The sequence below is a fragment of the Phascolarctos cinereus genome, unplaced genomic scaffold (assembly GCF_003287225.1).
Source record: "Phascolarctos cinereus isolate Bilbo 61053 unplaced genomic scaffold, phaCin_HiC Scaffold_9;HRSCAF=440, whole genome shotgun sequence".
Taxonomy (NCBI): Eukaryota; Metazoa; Chordata; class Mammalia; order Diprotodontia; family Phascolarctidae; genus Phascolarctos; species Phascolarctos cinereus.
The window spans coordinates 28,655,154-28,670,250 of record NW_027556402.1 but is presented as its reverse complement, the minus strand read 5'-3'; the positions used below and the strand labels follow the sequence as shown (position 1 = coordinate 28,670,250).

General features: G+C 37.4%; 1 protein-coding gene across 2 annotated transcripts in view; it reads left to right on the top strand.

The window, feature by feature from the left end:
• KLHL8 (kelch like family member 8) overlaps positions 1–13,211 on the top strand; it is a 46,451-nt gene extending 33,240 nt beyond the window's left edge. For both annotated transcript variants that reach the window (XM_020988327.2, XM_020988326.2), the window contains 4 exons: positions 380–548; positions 994–1,153; positions 10,277–10,478; positions 11,023–13,211. In XM_020988327.2, the coding sequence (XP_020843986.1) occupies positions 380–548; positions 994–1,153; positions 10,277–10,478; positions 11,023–11,146 (655 nt within the window). In that variant the 3' untranslated portion in view covers positions 11,147–13,211. The remainder of the gene's footprint in view (positions 1–379; positions 549–993; positions 1,154–10,276; positions 10,479–11,022) is intronic.
• The last annotated feature ends 1,886 nt before the right edge of the window (positions 13,212–15,097 follow it).

The window sequence follows — 15,097 nt, the reverse complement described above, 5'->3', positions numbered from 1 at the left end:
GGATACTAACAGTACCTACTTTGCTGGATTGCTGTGAAGATCAAATGAGGTAATATTTGTTAAGTGCTTGGTGCAACGCCTGGCGTATAGTAAATGCTGTATAAATGCTTCTTTCCTTGCTGTAGACGTCATCATTTATTAGGAGGAAATGGTTGTTGGAAGTAACAGTCTTAGTAAATGTCTTATAGAAAAATGGTCTGTTTAATGTTGGGATGACCATATATCTTACAAATTAGTGAGTTTATAAATAACGAGGAGGATATTAATAATGGAATCACTAATGGGGAAATAGCACATTGACCACTTGTTTGCATTTGAAAACTGTTTTCTCACTTTCTTACTACCCATGTGCTAATGATATATTCTGTTGCCTTTGTAGACGAGGAATTGCCTTGGCCTCTCTCGGAGGTCCAATTTATGCAATAGGAGGGTTAGATGACAATACCTGCTTCAATGATGTGGAGAGATACGACATTGAGTCTGATCAGTGGAGTGGGGTGGCGCCAATGAATACTCCCCGAGGAGGGGTTGGCTCTGTAGCTCTGATAGTAAGTTGTCTTTTGACTTTTCTGTTGAATTGTTATCATTGTGCCCAGTTGCAGGGTAGATTATCTCGTGTTTATAAACACTGGCATGAAATTCTGTCTTTAAAATATTTACTGTTAAATACATTGTTATGTTTGTAAGCATTGGACTGCTCATCAAGATGGTTGACATTGATAATCCTTTAAATCCAGAAGCTTGGTGGGTTCCAGATACTGCTCTACTAGGTTAAAAACATTTTACAGATTGTCCTGTTCTTTGGAATTCTTCAGTTCTTCAAAATCAATCAGATAAAACCAGTGTTTGTGTGTTTCAATGTTGAATGCCATGACATCTCTTTATAACATCATATTATAAAATAATTACTTTTGTATATACATTATAGGTATATCACTGGCAATATGTAGAATCAATTCAAAAGCTAGCCTTAATTTCTATTTTAAAATTTAGAACTATGTTTATGCTGTGGGAGGCAATGATGGGCTGGCCTCTTTGTCTAGTGTGGAGAGATATGACCCACATTTGAATAAATGGATAGAAGTTAAAGAGATGGGTCAGCGAAGAGCAGGCAATGGTGTTAGTGAGCTTCATGGCTGCTTATATGTTGTGGGTAAGTAGTAAATCCTTTTCATAATTATCATTTTAATTTCATGTAGTAAGAATAACGATGATGTTTCAGAATCATTCTCTAAATGTTGTTAAGCTAAATAGGGAGGAGCTAAGTATTGGTTCTTTTATTTCTTTCCTTCAGGTTAGAGCTATTTCTTATATCTTCAGATCTCCTTCTCCTAATATACTCTGTTTTATAGACAGTTATCTTAACAATAAAATGCAACTTTGAGTAGAGTTGCTGCCTCTTTTTATAAAGATAGTAATCTCACAAAATCAGTTCTCTTTTTCAAATAATATTTCAAAAATAGTAAGACCTAGATTTCTGGTAATCATTTCTAAAGAACCGTTGAGCGCCTTAAAGAAGATGGCACTGTTGCATATGTGAACGTTTCTGAACTCTTTCTTTACCCACTTCAACCTTAACAGAAAGATAGCAATAGTCTTCTTCAGTTGGTGGTTGTGTGTGACTTGTAGCTTTAGATGAAATATTGTTGACTTTTAAAATCAACAAGCAAACCCTATAACATCACAGAAGGGACTGACCATCCCCTGAAAAAGGTGACCGACTGTGACATGCAGGGGAGAGGAGTCTTGGTCACATAAAGCCAGGCTTCCATGCCAAGGGAAGGGAGGATGGTACAAACCCAGTTACAGTCACCTCTGAAATTTCCCAGCTCTAGATAGGAAAAAGCACTGAGGTAGTAGCTAGAGAGGGACCAAACTGTGCTGGTGACTGATATTAAGCCCCTATGTTCTCAGTACCCATAGCTAGTAAAGACCCAGGAAAGAAAGTTCTTGATTCCACAGTCCTTTGTGGAAGAGCAGTATTCCAACCTAGCCCCATGCAAGTTAAGCTAGTTTTTCCTTTAAAAAATATAAAACCCTCCCTTAGGCTGTTACATGCCTTTCTGGTTGCCTAAGTACAGCAGCTAAAAGGAGGTCCACTGCAACCAGCCAAGGCAGGGGAGCTTCCCTCAGCTGACTCACCTTGGGGTGTCCTCAGTGCCTGTCTTTGTGGACTGTCCTCCTGGTATAGCTAAGTAGGTCTCTTGTTATTAAGTGGAATGTCCTCGGTGTCTCATTTTGTTATAAACTGCCAGGGGACTGTCCTGAGTCAGGCCCACTGTCAGGTCATTCCACATCATAAACCAATATGATTTCATCATTGGAAACTACACTAAAGAAGATGAATTACTGTCTGCTTTGCTCTGCCCTCTAAGGACTCTTCCAGCTGAAACTTTGGTTGAGTCTCATCTCGGCCATTAGAATATGAATTCCTTGAGAAGAGGGTGTGTTTTCTTTTTGTATCCCTGGTGCTTAGCCAATTTTTTCCCCCCATTCATCCATTTACATCAAGTGAACTGATCAAGAAGGATGGAGCAGATGGCAACAAAGTGTCTGGGAGAGCTCAAGGATAAACCAAACAGAGGGTAAACGGAGTCCCATCAAAACTAAGAAATTGTTATTAATTCTATGATAGAAAATTATCTGAAAGCACTGACGTCTAAGACCTGTAAGGAGTTGAGATATATATATACACGTATATATGTATATATATATATATGTGTATATATGTATATATGTATATGTATGTATATATATGTGTGTATATATGTATATATGTATGTATGTATATATATGTGTATATATGTATATATGTATATGTATGTATGTGTATATATGTATGTATATATATGTATATATATGCATGTGTGTGTATATATATGTATATATGTGTGTGTGTGTGTATGTGTGTGTGTGTGTGTGTGTGTGTGTGTATATATAGATCAGTTGGCAGACATTTAGTGCCAGCATTGTTTTTGGTGCTGGGGATTCAAACTAAAAGAGCCTGCCTTTCATGAGTCCATTGGAGGAAACATTGTACCCAGTACCTACAAAACATGTAAGATTGTTCAGAGGGGGAAATCAGTCCCTCAGGTACACTGCTGGCTTTGGGCATGTGAGTACAAACAATAGACATTCACAAGAAGCTTACATTTTAGTGGGGTGAGAAATGCATGTATAAACATATACACTACACATATCAAGAGAATCAGCAAAAACAGATGCAAAGTGCTTAACTACAAAGTAGTTTAGTAGGGTGGGTACTAGCAGGAAAGACTTCATATAGAAAAATGGAGCTTAAGCTATGCCTTGAAGAGGGGGCTCTGAAGCTGAGGTGAGGAAGAAATGCCATCCGAGGATATGGGAGGGCCAGTGCAAAGGGCATACAGAAGGTAGAGTGTTGTGTGAAAAAGCTTCCTCTGGTCACAAAGGACGAGGGAGGAGAGTCATGTCTAATGTGGCTGGAAAGACAGATTGGAGCCAGGTCATATAGGTCTTTTAAAGCTAAACAGAAGAGTTTATATTTTATCTCATGGCAATAGAAACCCACTGGAGTTGAGTGAGTAGAGAAGTAAAGTGGTCAGATCTGTGCTTGAGGAAAGCTAGGTAGGCTGCAGTGTTTAGAATGGATTGGAGAAGCAGAGAGACCTTTGGAGGCTGTTGAAATACGTTAGGTGAGAGGTGGTAGCTCTGTGATTAGGAGAAGAGATCAGATGCTAGAGCCGTTAGGAAGGGAGGAGTGGCAGTATTTGGTGACTGATTAGACACATGGGTTGAGGAAGAGTGAGGAGTTTGGGATGATGCTGTGGTTTTAGATTTGGGAGATTGGAAGGAGGCTTCTGCTTTTGACAGAAATAAGGACATTTGAGGGAATCAGGAAAGGCTTCATGGGGAAGGTGGTTAATATTTCAAATCACTACTAGTAAGAAATAGGCAAATTCAAACAACTAGATTTCATGTCACATCTGTCAAATTGACAAAGTTATCAAGAAGGAGATAAGAAATTCTGTTGAGGCTGTGGGAAGACAAGCATCCTTAGTTTGTGGGTGGAGTTGTGAATCAGTTCCGTCTTTTGGGCGTATTAATTGGGAACTAGGCTAGACAAAGTCACTTTACTGTTGTATACCCATTGACCCAGGAGTCTCTCTACTGGCCATACATATCCTAAGAAGGCATAAAGGCCTGAAAGTATTTTTTGTAACACTTGTGCTACCAAAAAACTGGAAATAAAATCACTACCTCTCAGTTGGGGAATGAACATATTGTGGCATATGAATTTAATGGAATATGATTATAGAGTAAGAAATGACAACTAAGCAATTCATGGGACCAAGGAATGGCTTATCAAAGTAATTTTACTCTGTGTGACTCTATAAGGCAAATAAAAAGAGCACAAAAAGGAAGTACTCTGAGCAGTTATAATGACCCAGATAATTGTTGTTCACCTCAGCATTCTAGCAAGAGGAGGAAGGTCAGGTGAGGGACCGAGTGGGAGGAGCTACCTCACAATGGCTGCCTGAGCTAGATTGCCCAGCACCCATCTGAAATTTGTACCAAACTGAATACTATTTGTATCAAACTGAATCTAATGAGAAAGTATAGTGACTTCTTCCGCCCTGGAACTGCACAGACAGAAGCCCATAGGCAAATAAAGGAGGCCACAAGGAAAGCCAGAACCATCGCAGGCAAATAAATATCCCAACACAACCAGACTATATGTAGCCTGCAAGGCTCAGTGTCTGGGGGCAACAATAGTAAGGGATTTCCCTCTTCTCCCCTACCCCGAAATAAAAAAAAAAGTCCCAAGTTGGTTGAAATCTGGAAGAGAGACCTGGAAAGCCATTAGGAGTAGTGTCAATCGGTGCCCAGACCTGGATAACCCAATTACCCAGAGGCTCCAAGGTCTCTAGCACTTTGTCTTGAGATGACATGGAAGGGCTTTGAAGATGTTTCTCTGAACCTCAAAGATCCAGGGACTCCTAAGCTCAGGAGGTGGAGGTCAGCACAGGACTCTAAGTGACATAGGCCAAAACCAAGCAGGGCTGACCACACCACCCAGAAGTAGAGTAGAGGGCAGAGCTTGGCCCTGGCACAAAGTCCCAATTCAGGAACCTAAGGCAGTTGGGGAAAGTAATCTAAAGAAGACATTGCCCAGCATAAAAATTATTGTAGATCTAGAGGTGCCCAAAAATCTAGCCTAGGAGATAGTAATTCTGTAACACTTATCATTATTGTTTGTATTATTGTTCATAATATATTTAAACAAAAATTATTCATTATTCTTATTGATACCATACTTATATTATTAATATGATTGCTAATAGTAATGACTTTATTAATGCTAACAGTAATGAGAATAAGACTAGAGCTGAGTAGAAACTTTAAAATATAAACACAAAAATCTACAGAAGCCTGGAAAAGTAAGTTTATTTGAGAAATTGGATGAATATTATAATAGAGCTAACATTCAGAAACCTATATCACTTCAGAACTTGAATATCCTCAAAGAGTATTGAGATAATTAAGTCAGAAAAACACTGACCACTAAAAGAAGATTCTGTATGAAACTGTGAATCTCCATTTCATACTGCTTACTTTGAAAATAAGTTATTAATATAATAAATTTTACAGGTTACTTTCAAAACTCTCCTGCTGCTTATTTGAGCTTTCTTCTGAACTTTGGCCTGGTCTCTTATGTGCCTTTTAACAATGTTGTTACAGCCTTTTTTGGGCATTACTATAGACAAGTCCTCATCCCAATTAAAAATGCAGGCTAGGAAAGGAAAAATAACCCGTTTAACAAATATAGTCAAACAAAAAAACTCCACAGTGGCCATATTTTTTTTTAAAAAGTATCTCTGTACCTTGGGTCTGTTACCCTTCCTTTCAGGAAGTAATATATTTCATCGTAGATCCTCTGGAAAAAAATATCTATCGTTGCATTCATTGGAGTTCATAAGTTGTTCGGGACTGCATTTCTTTATAATGTTGCTGTCCTATAAAATTGTCCTATAAATCTGCTTCCTTAATTCTCTGAGTCAGTTCATACTTTCTAGGGTTCTCTAAAAATGTGTCTTTCATCATCTCTTATGTTACAATAGGTTCTACATTCATGTACTGCAGCTAACTTATTTAGCCTTTTCCCAGTGACCTAAGAGACAATGTAAGGCACCCCCTCAGATTATAGTTCTTTTTTTTCCTCCTTCCTTTTATTCCCCTCTTCAAGATTAGCAAGTTTGTTTTATTTGTGACTATTACCTCCCCTCTTATCCTCCCTGCTAAGTACCCACTCCCTATCTCTGCTTGGTTAGCTGTTAAAATTAGATATATTTATACACCAAACTGGTTTTGTCTCTGTATGCCTGTGCCTCTGTGTGTTTGTTGAACACTCTTCATTATTTCTTCCTCCTTATTTGTATACTTTTTCTTAACCCACCTCACTCACAAGAAATTGCAAGTTCCGTTCACTTAAATCTGTCATTGCTCTGTAATGAACAGCATTATTATTGATCTTCTAGAATCATGAATGGCTATTGTATTGATTCTTACAGCTTTCAGATTTGTTTTTTACAGTGTTGTTACATAAATTGTTCTGCTCATTTCATTTTTCATTAAAAGCATATTCAAAATTGTTTATTTTTATAATATTGATATTATAGTATAAATTGTTCTTCTGGTTCTGCTCACTTCAACTCTGCATCTTATAAATCCTCACTGTCCACATAAGTATATCCATGTCTTTGAAATAATTTACTTTTTTTATAGCACAACACAGAATATATTTATACCATAAAAATAGGATGCATCCCACCTTATAAGAAAGGGTTATTTGGGGCTTCAGGGTGGTCAGAAACAAGTCCAAAGGAAGCCCATATTGGCCTATGGTAAGCAATAAATGTAAGGGATGGAGTAGGACCAAGGTCTGCAACTTGGGAACACACCTTTACCACACCTTGACATACTGCTCCTTTTTGAGGTTAGACTTCAAGAAGTCGGGCTTATCAGAAAAAGGCCCCTAAAATATATATAAAACAAAAAAAAAATAGAAAAGGAAGGCATGTGATCTGTTATCATGTTAATAGATGAATAGAGACAGCAAGGCTTTTATTCCCCCAGAAACTTTACTTCGCATGAATAATATAGACACTCTAGAAACAATGTGTAAGAATGGATGACTAGACTTAAGAGTGGACTAGAATGGGAAAAAAAACAAGGAATAATTTGGTAAGTGAATACTTCTTTGGAAAGGAAGTGAACATTATTCAATAGGACTGTGGCAGGGAGGATTCTGAACGCTATTTTTATCAGGGCTCAGAGGGAAGATTGAACAAGTAAAAGAAAGAAAAAAGAAGTAAAGTAAATTTGAAGTAAACTCAAATGAGTTGGGATAGGGCAGAGATAAACAGGAGGGAATTAGAGGAGAAACTGAGATCAAGTTTATATAAGTGTGCATTAAATAATGTATATCATATGTATAATACTTAGAAAGGAGGTGGGACAAAAAGCATTATTGTTGAATTAAATGAAAGAAAACACAGCCTATTAAAACCTTAAATGTGAATGGATTTAATTCTCAAGTGAAAGATAATGGCAGAGTGAATTAGAAAATAAAGCTCAGCTCTTTGCTACATACCAGAAAATGTTTAAAACCTGCTTAGAAATGAAAGGTTGGGGTAAAATTTGCTTCAGGCAGAAGTTGCCACCATAATGTCAGGTAGGACAGAAGTAAAAATAAGTGATTTAATGAGGGATCAGCAGAAGTAATATCATGTCTAATGGCCCATGGACAGTAAACTAACATCATTAAGTATATGTGTACCAAGCAGATATTATAAAATTGAATTGCAAAAAAGACAGATTGTGGGAGAAAATAATTGTAAGAGACTTTATATGTCTTGAAAAATATTTTTTTAAAAGAAGCACGTGGAGATTGAGCAAGTTAGAAACAATTTGAAAGATAGTTGTGATGAAAAAATACAAATAATTAGTACTATTGCCAGAGTATTTTTCTTCTCACCATTATTCTTTAAAGTCAACATTTGACCATATCCTCCTGCCGTATTTAAATCCTGTAGTTTCATTACTTTCTTCTCTTATCTAATCTTCTTTCTATTCCCAAAAAACCTTAACTGTTTGTTCTTTTGAAGTCAACCTCTTATTCTTGCTACTGTTAAATTTCCATTGAAACTCTTGGACTCCTTACCTAATAAATAATAAAAACACAAATTTTCCTATTTTTTTCCAGAGGATGAGGACTGTGGGTATGAAACACTATATACTGTAGCAACAAACTGTGTGTTAATTGGTTTTGCTGACCTTTTATTCATTTTTAAAAGGATTGGCAGGGTGGGGTGGGGGTGGGAGCAAGGGAGAGCAGGGAGGATGGGAGGAGGCAGGAGATACATTAGGAAATGTAAGTGAAATAAAAACAATTACATTAAAATTTTATTTTTGAAAAACTTAAGTTTGTGTATCACTTTACATATATTATTGCATTTGATTTTCAGAACACCCTTGTGAACTTTAGGTGGTACAAGTATTTTAACCTTCTACAAATGATTAAAACAGAAAAGTGACTTGGCCAAGGACACACAGATGTTACATAGTGGACCCAGCACTGAGCTACAGTTTTTCTGCTTCTAATTCCAGAATTTCTTCCTCCATATCACACTGTCCTTCTGTTATTGCAGGGTTATTTATATTTCCAAGCTAAAACTCTGTAGCTTCATGAAAGACAACACAGTTAATAGTAACACTTTTGATTAGCAATAATTAAACTTATACGCAATAGCTATTAGTTGACTATTGCTGAAGTTAAACTATTGGGGCGACTAGTTAATATAGTGGATAGAACACCAGCCATGGAGTCAGAAAGACCTGAGTTCAAATTTGGCCTCAGCCACTTACTAGCTGTGTGGCCCTGGTCAAGTCACTTAACCCCAGTTGTCTCCAAAATAAAAGTTAACTATCAATTTTTCTTCTGTGGATGACCCAGTTACCTAGATTGAACATATCATTACTAAAGTCTAAAGAAAGTAATTTACTGGGAAGAGTTAGTCACAGGAGAACTATGATTCAGTCAGTTTGAAAAGGAGCTTAAAAAGAAGAATTTATTTTTGGTGGATGAGAGAATTGTTTAGTTATCTAAATATTTCATCCTTTGAAATGTCAAGTAGTAAATTATCCATCATCCAGGATATGTTGTATAAAACTTACAGGCTGGGCAGAAATTGTCATGTATTTAATTGTAGTAATGTTGACCAACCTAGCTCATTCAGGATAAGGGAGGAAATTTATTTAAATTATTAGTCTGTGAACTTTTAGATATTCCTTAGATTTTAAAAAACTGTAGTACATTTTTCTTCTCGGGTGTTTAACCCAGAACAAAGCAAAATGCCTCATTTCATCTATATTGTGGTCTTAGTCTTAAGAGAAAAATAAACGAATATATAGCAATTTAAAGTTTACACAGTACATTACACATGTTATGGCAAACCTGTAAGATTAAAAAATAAGTAGTTATCCCATTTTACAGATACTGGAGATTGAGACTGAAGAAGATTAGGCATTTACTCATTGTCACACAGTTAATGGATGTTAGAAGGAAAATTTGAATCTGTGTCTTCCTGACTTCAAGTGTTAGTACTCCACTCATTATTCCAGGCTGATATTCCAAAGAAGCCGTAACCATTATATTCAGTCTTTGTCTTAGTGTTCAGCCATGGTAGAAAAACCCCCCATCACTTTATCCTTTTCAAAAGACTAGCCTAAGTATTCTCTAAAGGCTTTTCTAGTTCAGTTTCTGTTCTTCTGTAATCTGTAGGCATGTTAGTGGGTTTTCCCCTGGTTAACTGGTTTGATATAGGGATAATGTCTGGGTTTTTTCCATAAATCTCAGTTAGCAGTGTTTTAGGGGCAGCTAGGTGGCACAGCGGATACAGCGCTGGGCCTGGAGTCGGGAAGACCTCTGAGTTCAGATTTCATCCTCAGACACTTATTAACTGTGTGATCCCGGGGAAGTTATTTAACTTGTTTGCCTCTGTTTCCTCATCTCTAAAATGAAGATGATAATAATAGCATCTATCTTTCAGGGTCGTGAGAATCAGATGAGATAATAATTGTAAAGCACATAGCACAGTGCCTGGCACGTAGTAAGCACTATAAATGTCAGCTATTATTATCAGTGTTATTATGAGACCACTGATTAGCTCTAGTAAAAATCAAGTTATAAACGTTATCAAGCTCATTTAAGCATTTGAATGTTTTCTCTTTATAGGTGGATTTGATGATAATTCTCCTCTTAGTTCAGTTGAACGGTTTGACCCTAGAAACAACAAATGGGAATATGTAGCAGAGCTCACTACTCCTAGGGGTGGTGTGGGTATTGCTACAGTGATGGGCAAAATTTTTGCCGTTGGTGGTCATAATGGCAATGCATACCTGAATACTGTGGAAGCTTTTGATCCAGTGGTGAACAGGTAATTTGTGTGTGTGTGTGTGTGTGTGTGTGTGTGTGTGTGTGTGTCTGTGTGTGTGTTCTGTAATTCCAGAATCTCAGCTTGATTTTTTTCCTCCTAACTGAATTTTAAGGATTTTTATTTTCTGTTTTAATCATTCTTTCTACTCATTCATACGATTTCATTTTTCACTAGTAACAGTTAACAATTATTTTTTGAATGCCTATTAAGTATTTACATAGTGCTAAGGTTTATTGGGGCTTAAAAAGAATTTAAATTATAACTATCTCTTGCCATCAGAATTTACTGTGAATCAAAAACAGCCACTCAGAAAGGATTCTTTTTATGGTGTGATGGAAAACACACTGGATTTGGAGTCAGACTCACTCTAGTTCAGATGTTCTCTGTGACTTTTCTTTAGACCTGAGTTTTTTAATCTGTAAAATGAAGATGCTGGATGACAACATCTCTCAGTCCTATGATTTCTGTAATCGGATCATTCTTACTTTAGAGTGGGGGGAAAGAGACTTGTGAAGATAATACGGTTTCTTTTTTACGCCTCCAGGTGGGAGCTGGTAGGATCAGTGTCTCACTGCAGGGCTGGAGCAGGCGTAGCCGTGTGTTCCTGTTTAAGTACCCAGATCCGTGATGTGGGCCACGGATCCAGTAACGTGGTTGACTGCATGTGACTTGAATGCCTGCCATCAACAGTTCTATCCTTCCCAAAAGTAAAGACAGCTACCTAGAGTTTTGGTATGATCATCTTGGAACAGGCTATGACTACAGCTGGCTTCTTATTTGAATATTAACTGTACGATGCTCTGAATAAGCACATCTTCAGATGTGCTCCATGAGGAATTCTCACTACTAAGGTGAATGCTGACACTGTCATTTTAACAAAGTTTTAAGCACTATTGGAGTCTTGTTCCAACTTAAAGTTTCCAAAAGAGAAATGATTTTAAAACAAGTGCCAGAACACCTGAAATCTGTTGTTTTTTAAAATCTGAGTGATTTTTAAAGTTACATTAGAGTAATTTGCATTCATTTCTTTTTCAAAGTTAGACAATAAGATTATCCTACTGAATTTTTCTGTAAGGAGAAAATTGGAATACTTTCGGTATTATTTTTTTCAAAATGAAGGATATTTCCACTTTATACTAAAAAAAATTTATTTTACTTTTTTTTTTTACTGGATGATTTAAATTTCTCAGATGTTTACAAAAGTAAAACATGTTTGCACTATTCTGAGTGCAGTAGGCTGCATTTAAAGAATACTTGTAGCAATGTTGTACAAAGCTAGTGAAGCTCAATCAGTCATATTAAGCTAAAGATGGCATATTTCTGATTTTAAAATTTGACTGTTTAATGGATTTATTTTATAGTAAACAAAAAGGGGCTTGATTTCTTGTTAGGAGAACATTTGTGTTATTTGGTATTTCATCCAGTTGGAAATCTTAGGAATGAGCCAGGAATCTTGGTCAGATGGTGTCCAAAGGCAGAGAATTAGGAAAACCGTTTTTTACTGACCCTCTTTGACAGGCTCTTGATTAAAAGCCCAGGTTTAGTATTTCCTGTCCATCAGGCTGCTGGCTAACCTGTCCTTTTCCTGGGTATAACATCTGGTTTTAGTTCTTAAGGAAATGAAATACTATTTTTTTAATTTTATTTTCCCCCTAGTTATATATAAAAACACTTTTTAACATTTGTTTGTTTAAAATTTCTGAGTTCCAAATTCTTTCCCTCCCTCCCTTCCTTTGCCCCCATCCTTGAGAAGGCAAACAATTTCATATAGATTATACATGTGCAAAACATATTTTCATGTTAGGAAATGAAATACTTTTTAAGCAAACTTTCATCACTGGCTCTAGTTTGCTAATAAGTTCAGTCTGTCATAAAACCAGTACAAGTGTTACTAAATGTAAAGAGTTTTGCCATTTTGCTGCCAGTTATGTTTCATTCTCTTAAGCTGTAGGATGAAGAACTTTCCTGGAGCATGAGCCCAAATATTGCTCTGCCTACTGACTTGACAGCTTTTCATGAAGATAACCTGCATTATAAAATGGCTTAACCATTGAATAATGTGTATTTATTTGTTCACAAATATTTATTAAAGATTCTATTTTCTATCTGTAGGTAGTAAAGCTAGATACTGAGTGACTGGGGGGAGAGACCCCACTTTTACTTAAGCATAGAGGTTTCCCTGCATGGTCTTAGGAGGAATGTTTTGACCTTTCCTCATTCTGCTTGCATTTCAATTGCAATAGAACGCCAAAGAGCACCATTTTCAGTAGCATATTCTCCCAAAAGTCACAGATTCAAGGAATTCCTAGTTTTGCTTTGCCCGTGGAGAAATGACTCTCAACACTTCTCATTGTGGCAAGTTTTGAAAAACTATCAGGAATGCCATATCCCATAGGTGAGAAAGCTGGAGGTAAGTGAGTCTCGCTCAGACTGAAGTGCTCAGGAAGACTCAGAAGACATTCACAGGCAGGCCTTGAAAACGGGTTGACCGGCCTGTCTTCATACACTGCTGTCAAACCATGGGAGTGGGTTGGAGACACGTTGCTTTGGGGCAGAATTCAGCATTTGAGGCAGACACAAAAACATTGTCGCCAATCAGCCCTGCTCTCACTTCAAATAGTTATTTATTATATATTATGAGATCTAGTATTTTTTTTTGATGTGCTAACAACCTGTCATAACTCTTAATTTTCTTTTTTGTGAATTTCTTATTAAACCTTGATTTAAATGGTTCTTTTCTTTGAAGTTTTTGCTGGCTTTGTTGTATGTTGGGCCATTGTTAAGAGAAGTAACATTTCTAATTTTTAACCACGAGAGTCTAGAATGGGTAGTCTTTTCAACTTTTGGTGCTGTAACCACAGCTCTTTGATTATAAAATGCTTGTGAATGTTTGAAGAGAACAAAGAATGTGAACATACTTAGTAGTATGTACTGAAGATAGAAGATTGCTCTGAAAAATTTACCAAAAACACCCAAAACAAGGTCACAATGAAAAAAAGCAGGGGGAACCACCTTCCCTTAAATGTACAGAGGTGTATCCCAAAGATGAGGCATACAAGGGTGATGATCACTTTGTTGGAAAGTCTAATTATTTAAATCTCAGATGGTTTTTATCCAGGGGAGGGGAGGGTATCAAAAGAAGAAGACGTTGTAGAATTGAACTAATTCCCCAAGAGGTCAAGATGTGGAAGGGAGGAGAGACTGCCAGTACAAGCGTGATGGCTTGGGAAAGGATGCAGCTATTAGGATGAAGAACAGGGTTGGGGGATGCAAGACAGAGGGAGAGGGAACAGATTAGGAACTGGCTACCCCAAAATCAGGCTGCCAACCTTGTGGACTCTTCACTATCCATGCCTGACTTTTCCAGCCCTCCCTGCTTTTACACATTCTACATACTGAACTGCATGCTTCCTGTTAGTGCTTTCTGAATCTTTACTTTCACCATCCCTTCTGCCTACAATGGACTTCCCACCTCTGTCAGTTTTCAAGTCCCTCCTTTCCTTTAAATCAAACTTAGATGCCATTCCCATCAGAAAATCTGCCTTCCCTCCACAAACCATCACGTCTCACCCCTCACCCAAAAAATTATCTATCCCTCTTCAAGTTTCTTGTAGCACTTTGCCCGGCCTTCTCCATTCTCTCTCCCTCGTATCATGGTCTTCCTCCACTTAGATTAAATTGTCAGCTTCTTGAGAACAGGGTCTATCTGTACTCTTTATATCTTCATTATTTATCATAGAGCCTTGCACTTTGTAGGTGCTAAGTGTTAATTGAATTTGAACATTAGTCAAGAAAAGCTTCAAAGAGCATGCTGTGTTTGTTTTCTCAGTGAAAGCAGTGAAATTCAGGCATTATTTGAGTTTGTCAACCCTGACTACCTGAGGAACACTCAGAAGGACTCACACACCTGTTCACATTAGCCATATGCAACTCCACAAACATAGGGAACCCACTGCCCCAACACATTTTGTAAAGCCAACTTCAGGCTTGAACTATATTCTGACAAGAACAAGGTTTTCTGCAAAACACTCTCCCTTTTCTGTGTTCAGAAAGTTTTCTGATTGCCTCAGCCCCAAAATGATACATTTCTGACCCGACTGTATCTTGCTTAGTTATAGTGACATCCCAAACCTAGTGCTCTTCTTTTCCTTTATATGCCTCATTTTTGGTCCCCTTAACATGTAGCTTGGCTAATACTAAATTTCTCGGGATACTGTTTTGTTCTAGAAATCACTGCCCTCTAGTGGCAGATTACATGCACAACTAGCAAATGAAAAAATCAATGGTGCCAGTGCTGGATTCCTGTGCAGTCATTTCAGATATAATTGGTGCAGTCGCTGCATTGGCAACTCTGTGTTCTCTGTTTCAGCAGTCATCTCTCTCCCTTCCCCACCCCCTGCAGGTGTCCCCATGAGTTATGTGGCTGGGGGACTGTTTTACTTAAGCCCTGGAATGATGATATGTTTAACCCATTTCAACAAACATTTACAAAGTGCCTACCATGTTCAGGGCCTCAGGAAAGACACAAAAAAAACTTGCAATGTCATAGAGATAGATGATAGAAATAACGGTACTAAAAATATATGTATTAGAGGCATAAGGCACTCAGAAGTCTCAGG